Source organism: Ostrinia nubilalis, chromosome 29, assembly GCF_963855985.1.
Source record: "Ostrinia nubilalis chromosome 29, ilOstNubi1.1, whole genome shotgun sequence".
Taxonomy (NCBI): domain Eukaryota; kingdom Metazoa; phylum Arthropoda; class Insecta; order Lepidoptera; family Crambidae; genus Ostrinia; species Ostrinia nubilalis.
Genome location: NC_087116.1, coordinates 478,574 through 490,980, shown reverse-complemented (window position 1 = coordinate 490,980; position 12,407 = coordinate 478,574). Strand labels below are relative to the sequence as shown.

At 43.6% G+C, this 12,407-nt stretch overlaps 1 protein-coding gene and 1 long non-coding RNA gene across 3 annotated transcripts in view; one reads left to right on the top strand and one right to left on the bottom strand.

The window, feature by feature from the left end:
- The window catches only part of LOC135085706 (uncharacterized), a 463,562-nt gene that overhangs the window by 71,292 nt on the left and 379,863 nt on the right, over positions 1-12,407 (bottom strand). The window lies entirely within an intron of this gene.
- The window catches only part of LOC135085576 (copper-transporting ATPase 1), an 87,744-nt gene that overhangs the window by 49,192 nt on the left and 26,145 nt on the right, over positions 1-12,407 (top strand). The window contains exons 8-14 of the mRNA XM_063980347.1: positions 675-760; positions 1,967-2,096; positions 6,128-6,294; positions 7,692-7,792; positions 8,488-8,616; positions 10,392-10,563; positions 11,696-11,793. Coding sequence (XP_063836417.1) covers positions 675-760; positions 1,967-2,096; positions 6,128-6,294; positions 7,692-7,792; positions 8,488-8,616; positions 10,392-10,563; positions 11,696-11,793 — 883 coding nt within the window. The remainder of the gene's footprint in view (positions 1-674; positions 761-1,966; positions 2,097-6,127; positions 6,295-7,691; positions 7,793-8,487; positions 8,617-10,391; positions 10,564-11,695; positions 11,794-12,407) is intronic.

Here is a 12,407-nt window from a genome sequence, read left to right as displayed (position 1 = left end):
TCAGTATCAATGGTCAGTCGTCAGTATCAATGGTGAGTCGTCAGCATCAATGGTCAGTCGTCAGTATCAATGGTCAGTCGTCAGCATCAAAAAACGGGACTGTTCCCACCTCTCGTCCCCACCGCTGCAACTCCTGTGTAGCCGGGATCTACAGCTTGACCGCCAATAACCCAACCAGTGAAGGTCAAGTTTGTCCCGCTTAAAAGCACGGAAAGTCGTCAGCATCAATGGTGAATCGTCAGCATCAAAGATGAGTCGTCAGCATCAAAGATGAGTCTTCATCATAATCATCATCAGGTCAATTTGAAGATTGCATCATTGGCAATAGTGAGTCATCATTACCATCGTCATCGTCATCATCGAGTGAATTTTACGTTAGCATCATTGGCTATGGCATAATCATCATCAACTTCGTCTTCGTCGTCTTTTTGTCATCATCAAGATAACATCCGTATTTTCAAATGATGCTTGTTTAAGTGAAGCAGCAAGTCGAACGCACATCGTTGAATAGAGCTCTGTAATTGGTTCTTGTGTCACCCTGTGCGTTCACTCGCACTGTGAGACCTCATAGTAATGTTTGTGAATACGGAAGTGAGTGTATCTTGTTGAGTATTAGAAATACTAACATGGCATTTAAAGATTAAAATTGTAATTAAAATTATGTTTTGTTTCAGAAACAAATTCTCAGAACAACTCCCAAGAAGGATCTGGTGATAGTGCCAAACCACCAACACCTGTTAAAAGCAAAACACACGCAAACGTAAGTCATCATCATCATCATTTTAGTCAAATTCAGTGGCCAATTTATTTTAATGCATAACAAAGCAGGTATTTGACCGCAATCGCACCTGGTGTTAAGTGAGATGCAGTCTAGGATGGTACATATCTGCCCTGTAAGTGCCTATTCACTCTCGCCTTGAAAAGGCCCGGATTGTAGTGATCGGGAAAGACAGCAGCAGGCAGCGAAGCTCCCTAGCTCTTCGCATTATAAAAAGTTTATTCTCCCCCAAAGAGCGCTACAAAGTACATTGTTCGCTAGAAGCTGTATAAAGAAACAGTTCATCATTTCAACCACAGGACGTCCATTGCTTAACAAAGGCCTTCCCCAAGCAACAGTTACAGAACTTACAGTTACTATTTTAATTACAGATAATTAATTATTTATTACCCCCTACGCAAAAAGAGGGGTGTTATAATAAGATTAATAAAAAATAACCTTTGACCGTGTAATTGTTTTCAGTACTTAGCTCCTGTAGCTCACATTTTCACTATTAGCTTTTTAGAAGAAACTTACAAAATGAAATTATTTATTGGTTCCTCTACGAGCTATGGACAGAAAAGTTCTCGAGTGGCAGCCTTCCACTAGGTGGACCGACGATCTGGTGAAGGTCGCGGGAAGAGCCTGGATGCGGGCAGCGCAGGACCGATAGTTATGGATATCCTTGGAGGAGACCTTTGCCAGCAGTGGACGTCATTTGGCACGAACGAATGATTGTTTCCTAAGCAGTTTCATTTCCATTCCACATACAGGGTGTTACTTTACATCCTTGACACAGAAATAAAAGTAGGGAACAATACCTATTATTTAGATAAAGAAGAGATTCCCGTAAAGAAACCACACTGAGTTTTAAGTAAATTTAGTTTTTTTGCAGTACAAATTGAAATAATCCAATTTTGTCGCATTCAACAGGCGCAATTGGGATAAACAGTGGGCGTCAGATTTTTACCAAAGTGTCAAAAATAATTTTAAAAACTCCAATAGATATTTAAAAACAGAGAAGATTGTCGATAAAATTAAAATACTCAAGTTTTAAAAACACAATTTTGGGACATTGTTTTTTTACTGATTTGTGTTCAGTGTCATTCATATAGTTACCTCTGTAAATATGGCAAGAATGCAAAGTAACACCATGTACCTATTTATCTGATAAATAACAGTTTTTAAAATTATTATTGTTATTTCCAGGGCACAGCGTCGCCCATGGCAGACAGACAGACAGAGCCAGTTGAACTGTCCTGCTGCACGCTGGAAGTGAAAGGCATGACGTGCGCCTCCTGCGTCGCTGCTATAGAGAAGAGCTGTTCCAAGCTGTATGGTGAGTGTAGCAATAATGGCGTCTTCTTACTAAGACTGACGACTCTAATTTAAAACCATATCATTGATTCAGTAGTTTCAGATCCTTCAGTTTATCCTTCAGTAGTTTCACCCTTGAAAAAGAGGCTGACATTTAGTGTCTGAGTTTCTTGCGCTGCTTGTTCTCAGCACTGGCCCATTTATTGTCCCGAAGCAGTGGTAGGGTTAATACTGGGACGTGTAAAAGTGCTTTTTAAAAGCCTCTGCAAAAATAAATGAGTTTTATGAGATATCCCAATTGGAAACCATCCAGTGTTGGCAAAAAGTTAATCTGATTAATGATTAAAAATTAATGATTAAAATCATAATCAAATTTTTTTGATTATGATTAGTTAATCATTAATCAAAAATTTTGATTAAGATTAATTAATCATAATCATTAATCGTTAATTTGATTATTTGATTAACTATCTACTATTTTCATAAGAAAAGGGTTGGGAGTGTATGAAAAGGTACCCGCGACTTATAAAATATCTAGCAAAGGGGGGATCTGGAGTTGTACTGTCGTTTTCCCAAAAAACTGCGTCAATTTTCACTACTCAAAACACTTATCGCACTAGTTTTGTTTCTCACAATTCCTTCTATTCTTCCGGTATCCTACAGCAAAATTGGGTCAGGATAGAAGTTAAGCGGGCTGGCTGACGATAGGGGAGAAGTCCCCCCCCCCCCTCCCAAGGTAGGCGCAAGCGTGGGGAATTCAACGGAAAGGTGGGGTTGCTAAACTAGGACGTTTTGTGTGTTGGGGAGGTGCAGGAGAGTTCGTAACAGAAGTTTCGGGGGGAGGCCCACGCGTGGGCAATTCAATAGAAGGGTGGGGTTGCTAAGCTAGGAGGTTTTGCGTGTTGAGGAGGTGCAGGAGAGTTCGTACCAGAAGTTTCGGGGGGAGGGCCACGCGTGGGCAATTCAATAGAAGGGTGGGGTTGCTAAGCTAGGAGGTTTTGCGTGTTGAGGAGGTGCAGGAGAGTTCGTACCAGAAGTTTCGGGGGGAGGGCCACGCGTGGGCAATTCAATAGAAGGGTGGGGTTGCTAAGCTAGGAAGTTTTGCGTGTTGGGGAGGTGCAGGAGACTTCGTACCAGAAGTTTCGGGGAGAAGCCCACGCGTGGGCAATTCAATAGAAGGGTGGGGTTGCTAAACTAGGAGGTTTTGCGTGTTGGGGAGGTGCAGGAGAGTTCGTAACAGAAGTTTCGGGGGGAGGCCCACGCGTGGGCAATTCAATAGAAGGGTGGGGTTGCTAAGCTAGGAGGTTTTGCGTGTTGGGGAGGTGCAGGAGAGTTCGTACCAGAAGTTTCGGGGGGAGGGCCACGCGTGGGCAATTCAATAGAAGGGTGGGGTTGCTAAGCTAGGAAGTTTTGCGTGTTGGGGAGGTGCAGGAGACTTCGTACCAGAAGTTTCGGGGAGAAGCCCACGCGTGGGCAATTCAATAGAAGGGTGGGGTTGCTAAACTAGGAGGTTTTGCGTGTTGGGGAGGTGCAGGAGACTTCGTACCAGAAGTTTAAGGGGAGGCTAGGAGTGGGGGGCAGGTGGTGGGAGTGTGGGGTTGCAAGTAAGTGCTGGAACGGTAGGGGAAGTCCTCCTACGGGAGGTCGGAAGACTGCACCAGAAGTTTCAGCGAGGGAAGGGGGCGGGGGGCAGTCTAGGTTACCTTATATTTATCTAGGTATGAGCTGTCATAGAATTGTAGCCTAAAACCAAACATCTACACTCGCGAGCAAAAGTATGGAATCACTTACATGAAGTTGTTTCCACGCGATCTTGTGTACTAACAAATTTGTTAGGAACAAAAAAAGTGGCACCATTTTAAAGATTAAACTTTTATCTTTAAATTGATACCAAATTCATTTAAATCACACCAGTATTTAAAAAGATATCCCGGCTGATGTGAAGAAGTAACGAAAAAGACATGTATGAACTGTTTGATACGTCGCGAGTTGCGGCCTATTTACCCCCTATAAAAGCACGCGTTTTCGGATTTTTGCTTTCACACGTTGATTCATACACATCTCCGCTTCTTTTGACACTTTACCTGGGATTCTACACCTTCAGAAGCAGCACAAATCGTTGCACTATTGCAAGAAGGGCTCAGCCAGCGGGCTGTCGCACGTCAGCGCCACATAAGCCAGTCCTGGGTTTCGAAAGTTTTAAGACGCTTTCAGGAGACTGGTGGCTTTATCCCGAGACCAAGTTCTGAACAGCGCCGGCGCACATCGCAGAGGGAAGACCGTTTTTTCATGTCAACCTCTCTATGAAATTGTCATTTGACTGGAATCGACGTCCAGTAAGAGCTCAGAAATGTTCGTAGGATAGCTGTTAGCGAGTAGACAGTTTGTCTAAGACATAAGCAATAGAATTTAACTCCAAAAAGGCCTGCCACAGGCTCAAAACTGACGGCAGGTCACCGATAAGCACGCTTTCAATTTGCTCGTACACATCTCGATGTTAAGTCGAGCAAGCCACCCCCATAAGCCACTGTTTCAGCGAACCAGCACTGCACAAATCGCTCCTCAGGCCGCCTATAAACCCGACCTCTTCGACTGCTGCCCTGCAAACACAGTTTGCATTCATCGGAGAACAGAACTCGCCTCCATTACTCGCCTTCCCATCGAGATGTGTACGAGCAAATTGAAAGGGTGCTTATCGGTGACCTGCCGTGAGTTTCGAGCCTGTGGCAGGCCTTTTTGGAGTCAAATTCTATTGCTTATATCTTAGACGAACTGTCCACTCGCTAACAGCTATCTTACGAACATTTCTGAGCTCTTGATGGACATCGGTTCCAGTCAAACGACGATTTCATAGAGAGGTTGACATGAAAAAACGGTCTTCCCTCTGCGATGTGCAACGGCGCTGTTCAGAACTTGGTGTCGGGATAAAGCCACTAGTCTCCCGAAAGCGTCTTGAAACTTTCGAAACCCAGGACTGGCTTATGTGGCGCTGACGTGCGACAGCCCGCTGGCTGAGCCTTTCTTGCAATAGTGCAACGATTTGTGCTGCTTCTGAAGGTGTAGAGTCCCAGGTAAAGTGTCTAAAGAAGCGGAGATGTGTATGAATCAACGTGTGAAAGCAAAAATCTAAAAACGCGTGCTTTTATAGGGGGTAAATAGGCCGCACCTCGCGACGTATCAAACAGTTCATACATGTCTTTTTCGTTACTTCTTCACATCAGCCGGGATATCTTTTTAAATACTGTTGTGATTTAAATGAATTTGGTATCAATTTAAAGATAAAAGTTTAATCTTTAAAATGGTGCCATTTTTTTTGTTACTAACAAATTCGTTAGTACACAAGTTCGCGTGGAAACAACTTCATGTAAGTGATTCCATAGTTTTGCTCGCGAGTGTAATATTAGAATTCAATGTTTTAACATTGTTTTCGATAGAACATTTAAGAAGTTAATCAAGTTAATCAAATTAATGATTATTGATTAATGATTAACAAATTAATCATGATTATGATTACTTTTTTAATCATGATTATTTTAATCAGGATTAATTTAATCATGATTAAAATTAATCAAATTAATTAATTGATTAAAAAATTAATTGATTAGTGCCAACACTGACCATAACCAATCGATTGATTTTGTAGTTTCAAATATTATGATGAGACGATGAGTTAAACTATTAAAACTTCTCTTTATAATATTAGCATAGTCGACTATCGCCGAGTTCAGAAAAGAAAGTCAAATTTTGATCTTTTTTAGGTCAAAATATCCACGTTTGTCTATGTTTTTACATTTTCATATTGTTCATAAGACCATCTAAACAATATTAAAGTGTAAAGGCATCGAAAATTATGGATATTTGATCGAAAACAAATTTAAATGTGACGGTGACGGACGGATTTGGATTGGGATTGATTTATAGCAAACCGGCCCCTTATTTCCACTATTTAAGTAATTTACATTCCGTATAAAAGATCGAAGTATTATTTGTATATTTTAACAATCAATACATTCATCACATGAGTAATGAGTATATATTTTCCATTGATTCCAGGCGTCCACTCAATAGTAATAGCCCTTCTAGCAGCGAAGGCAGAAGTCAAGTACGAGCCGGCAAAGATTTCTGCGGCAGACGTGGCTCGGTCCGTCACCGAACTTGGATTCCCGGCCGAGGTGCGAGCCGACTGCGACGGCAGCGGGCAGAAGGAGATGCAGGTTCTGGTGAGTTTCAACTGCGTTTCAGCTGCGTTTCAACTCCGTTCCAACTGCGTTTCAAGGCAGAAGTCAAGTACGAGCCGGCAAAGATTTCTGCGGCAGACGTGGCTCGGTCCGTCACCGAACTTGGATTCCCGGCCGAGGTGCGGGCAGACTGCGACGGCAGCGGGCAGAAGGAGATGCAGGTTCTGGTGAGTTTCAGCTGCGTTTCAACATCGTTTCAGTTGCGTTTCAAGGCAGAAGTCAAGTACGAGCCGGCAAAGATATCGGCGGCAGACGTAGCCCGGTCCGTCACCGAACTTGGATTCCCGGCCGAGGTGCGAGCGGACTGCGACGGCAGCGGCCAGAAGGAGATGCAGGTTCTGGTGAGTTTCAACTGCGTTTCAGCTGCGTTTCAACTCCGTTCCAACTGCGTTTCAAGGCAGAAGTCAAGTACGAGCCGGCAAAGATATCGGCGGCAGACGTGGCCCGGTCCGTCACGGAACTTGGATTCCCGGCTGAAGTGCGAGCGGACTGCGACGGCAGCGGGCAGAAGGAGATGCAGGTTCTGGTGAGTTTCAGCTGCGTTTCAGCGGCGTTTCAACTCCGTTCCAACTGCGTTTCAAGGCAGCGTCACGGAACTTGGCTTCCCGGCCGAGGTGCGGGCAGACTGCGACGGAAGCGGCCAGAAGGAGATGCAGGTTCTGGTGAGTTTCAATTCAACTGCGTTTCAGCTGCGTTCCAACTGCGTTTCAAGGCAGAAGTCAAGTACGAGCCCGCAAAGATATCGGCGGCAGACGTAGCCCGGTCCGTCACCGAACTTGGATTCCCGGCCGAGGTGCGGGCAGACTGCGACGGCAGCGGACAGAAGGAGATGCAGGTTCTGGTGAGTTTCAGCTGCATTTCAGCTTCGTTTCAGTTGCGTTTCAACCCCATTTCATGCTACTTAGTTTTAATCCCGTTTCATCCGCGTTTCTAATACAAGGTATGACACGTTTATACATTTTTACCCAGGTACTTTTTTACCAGGTTTTGATTACCCAGGAAACGTCCCTATTGTCATAACTGTAAATTGATGTCCTTGCACCTATTTTGTCTTTTGAGGTGAATGAAGGCAAAAATAAATCTTGTTCGAAAAACATCCCTAAAGAAAGACATTCCAAAAACAACTTATGAAAAAGTTAAGTCAAAGTTATTTAGGAAGTAGAAACTTCAAAATCAAAATCCACGACCAGTCTGGAAATCATTGGGCGATGCTTATGTTCAGCAGTGGACGTCCTGTGGCTGAAATGATGATTATGATGAATACAAGATTTATGCCCGTTTTCATCATCAATCCCTAATTTGTACCTAGGGGTCACTTAAAAATTAGGGGTGAATACGTAACACCAACTCCAAGATATTTATTTATCTTTCTTTCACAGATCAAAGGCATGACGTGCGCGTCGTGTGTCAACAAAATAGAGAAGACTGTGCTCAAATTGCCCGGCGTGGTTTCTTGTGCAGTCGCGCTCACAACTTCCAAGTAAGTACATTGAATAAAACGGTATATTTTTAGAAAAAATATGGTTTTTTCTTTGGTACCATATTGTACTTACGTAGGGGCACAACTTGAAGATTTATTGTTGAGCGGAAAATTTCTCAAGTAGCGACCAGGTAAAACTTAGTGAGAGGTTTCTTACTCTGGATGCGGGCAGCGCAGGACCGCTCGTTGTGGAAACGCTTGGGAGAAGCCTTTGTCCAGCAGGGGATCCTTTGAAATGATGATGAAAATAGAATTTTACAGGATAGGTTTTCAGAGCTAACATTAAAACCTTGCTTAAGGACCTGTGTCCACCAAAGCGGAGAGAAGAGGAAACAAGAAGAGATGTGTTTTGAACAACCAATCAGATTTCGTTATTTCCACATCTCTCCGCTCGGCTTCGGTTCGAAAATCTGACTGGTTATTCAAACACATCTCTCGTCTTCTTTCAGCCTTTTTTTATGCATAACAAGGCAGGTATTTGACCGCAATCGCACCTGGTGTTAAGTGAGATGCAGTCTTGGGTGGTAAACATCTGCCCTGTAAGTGCCTATTCACTCTCGCCTTGAAAAGGCCCGGATTAAGACCTTGCTTAAACCGGGCCTAATGTTGTCAACTGCTCATTTAAGGAGGGTCAAGCTCCTGCAGTGGAGACTAAATGATCTGATGATGAACATAATGTATTCTTATTTCCCCAGGGGCAAAATAAAATATATGGCGGAGCAGATAGGCCCCCGGAGTATATGCGACGCGATCAACTCCCTCGGCTTCGAGGCTTCGGTCGTGGGACCGAGAGATAGGGGCACTACCCACTACTTGGAGCACAAGTAAGTGTCTTATACCTTCAGGGGCAAGATACAGTACACAGGTGTCTTACATAGTCAAGGGCAAGATACAGTGCACAGTGGGGCAAGATAAAGTACTTGGAGCACAAGTAAGTGGCTTATACCCTCAGGGGCACGATACAGTACACAGTGGGGCAAGACACAGTATACGGCCGAGCATATAGGCCAGTGGGGGCAAGGAATGAGGAGCTCTACACACTATTTTGAGCACAAGTAAGTGATCCTACACCCCCAGGGGCTAGATACAATCACAGTGGGGCAAGATAAAATACAAAGTGGGGCAAGATAAAGTACTTGGATGGAGCACAAGGGAGTGTCTTACATACTCAGGGGAAATATACAGTACCCAGTGGGGCAAGATACAATACACAGTGGGGCAAGATACAGTACACCGTGGGGCAAAATACAGTACACAGCGGAGCAGATAGGCCCCCGGAGTATATGCGACGCGATCAACTCCCTCGGCTTCGAGGCGTCGGTCGTCGGGCCTAGGGATAGAGGCACCACACACTACTTGGAGCACAAGTGAGTGTCTTAAATAGTTAGGGGCAATATACAATATAAAATAGGGCAATATACAGTGCACAGTGGAGCAGATAGGCCCATAGAGACATGGGAAAGGGGTACTACCAAATACCTAGTGCACAAGTAAGTGTCTTAAATACTCAGGGGCAAGATACAGTACACAGTGGGGCAAAATACAGTACACAATGGGGCAAGTTAAAAGTACTTGGAGCACAAGTAAGTGTCTTTCTTATACAACCAGGGGCTAGATACAATTACAGTGGGGCAAGATACAATACATCGTGGGGCAAAATACAATACACAGTGGGGCAGGTTAAAAGTACTTGGAGCACAAGTAAGAGTCTTACATACTCAGGGGCAAGATACAGTGCACAGTGGGGTAATATACAGTACACAATGGTGCAAGTTAAAAGTACTTGGAGCACAAGTGAGTATTCTTACATCGTAGGGGCAAGATACAAAACCTCGTGGGGCAAGACATAATACAAATGGGGCAAGATAAAGTACTTGGAGCACAAGTAAGCGTATTACGCACTTAGGGGCATAATACAATACACGGCGAAGCAATAAGGCCCGAGGTCTGCTCGTTTGCCTCCTGTCACATAAAAAAGGGGATAGGGGCACCACCAACTTAGAGCATAAGTAAGTAGTCTTACACCCCCGAGGCAAGATACAATATACAGTGGGGCAACACATAGTAAAAGGTCAAGCAGACGAAACACAACAATGTTTTTAGACTTAGGTAATATGTAGCTAGCTAGTCAGGTGGACTGGGCTAGCTTAGAACAAGTCCTATCTACTACCAAAGAATCCGGGCAGAAAATTTAATAAGCGTCAGACCCTCTATTTTATGTCTAAAGCCCGGTCTCCGAGCACGTAGAATTTTGTCCAATGACCCCAAGCTACCCATCCTTATCGCTCGCGCGTAATTATATTGCTGTCGCGACTGTGCGACGGGCGCCCGCAGTGAGTGTGCGAGCGCGACGGCAACAATTACGCGCGACGCGAGCGATAAGGATGGGTAGCTTGGGGTCATTGGACAAAATTCTACGTGCTCGGCGACAAGACTATAGAAAATACTAGAACGCACTAACTTCTAGCTACTATTTAATACCTAACTTCAAATATTTAATTTGACCCCTACTGAGAAGTGAACCCAGGATGCTTGAGTCTGATAACTGATTTCATATTTATAATTTGCCATATTAAAAACTTTCCATCTCTCTCCACAGAGAAGAAATTAAAAGATGGCGGACGGCGTTCCTCATATCTTTGCTATTCGGCGGGCCCTGCATGGTGTCCATGGCTTACTTCATGGCGCACATGGAGCACGGGCACATCGCGGTGCTGCCGGGCCTCAGTCTGGAGAACCTCATCATGTTCCTGCTCGCCACGCCTGTGCAGGTGAGAATGATCCCTAAGTCCATGGCATAAGAGCTAGATTGGTGTAGCTGGTGCGGGCGGATAAGGGTCAATTTTGCAGTCACTAAAGAGGTTGGAGGACTGTTTTTTTGACAAAAGGTTGAGCCTTATCACAAGCGTGTAAGGCTCAAGATCACAAGAAAACGTTTGGTTTCAATTCGTGGAGCAGCTAACTCCATGCGTATTATAGTCTCCTGGTACTTTTTATTTGCAAGTATCTTTTGTGGAGGCTGTTTCTTCTGTATTCTTGGAACAGCTGACGACTCCTTGCGTATTATGGCGCCCTGGTACTTTTTTGGCATGTAGTAAGAATCTAAGAACTAAAATAGTGGTTTTATGTATGTTTGTTACATAATGTGGTTTCATTAGTCTTACATAGGTTGTAAAATGTCTAGATTTTAGCTTTTTCATACAGTACAGGTGAGAACGTGTCTTATGTCAAAAGAAATAAGGGTTAGTTTGCTGTTCGTTGTTCTAGAATCTTAGATATTTCGAGTTTTAGATCCGAATTCTTGCTCAGCCATCAATGCTGGTAGCTTAGCTCTTATCCCGTCCGCATAAGGTTCTGTCTCGTACGGTACTTGCGGCCTATATTGCGAGTGAGAATGACTCTTATGTCCAAGCAATAAAGATCTGTTTGCTATAGCTGGTTGGAGGGAATAAGGGTCAATTTTGCGTGACTTACTAAGGACGCTCTAGGAGTGTTTATTTGACAAAAGGTGAGCCTTATCACAAGCGTGTAAGGCTCAACATCTCACAAGAAAACGCTTGGTTAGAATTCGTGGAGCGGCTAACTCCATGCGTATTATAGCCTCCTGGTACTTTTTATTTGCATGTATTCTTTGTGGAGGGAGTTTCTTCTGCATTACTTGCGTATTATGGCGCCCTGGTACTTTTTGTTGGTACATATTGTAAAATACCTGGATTTTAGCATTTTCATACAGTGCAGTTTTGAAACCATAAAGATGTAGTACGTTTGGCGAATGTTATATTAGAATTCTAGCTCATCCTAGATGCTAGTAAATTGGCTCTTATGCAGTCTTTATAAGGTTCTGTTTGCTTCGTCTGAACTTACAAAGCGACTTATACCTATAGTTAATAATTGTTGTTACAGTTTGTGGGCGGCTGGCACTTCTACAAGCAAGCGATCAAGGCACTGCGACACGGCACCACTAATATGGACGTACTTATATCAATGACTACCACTATCAGGTGAGAGAATTATTATTTTTTCAGTTGGATAGTTGCACAATTGACTAATAGCAGGCCTGTTCATCTCCGCGAGTTCACATCGAAAACAAAACACGCACGATAGCCCACCTACAGGAGGCGATTCGACAAGGCGTCACATACGAGATACGAGCGAGCATTGACACACGCACGCGTACTCTTGTATTATGGAAAAAAATAAAAAAATACTGTGTAAAAAATACTGTGCAGTATTTAACTGCCTAAATAATAATAAAAACACACAATGTACTTTTTTTAAGTTGCCTGAAGGCACTGAGAGGTAAATAAGTGGTTATTGTTATTCATGATAATTCATGCAAATTCATGTATTTCTTCCGACATTTTCCGCGATTTGGCACTTCACGTCACACATTAGTTTGCCGAAGTTCGCCGAGCCAGCTATTGTCAATTATTATAGGTGTCAAACAGGATAGGGTCTTTGCGCTGGTTTTCGTCCAACTATCGGAGTTGCCAACTTTGTGATCTTAAAATACCCTTACATAAATGTATCATATTATTTTATGTCGTTCGAGTGCTCATAAAGGCAGTCAACTAAAGTCCATACTGCAACGCACACACAATCCGCACCGTAACGT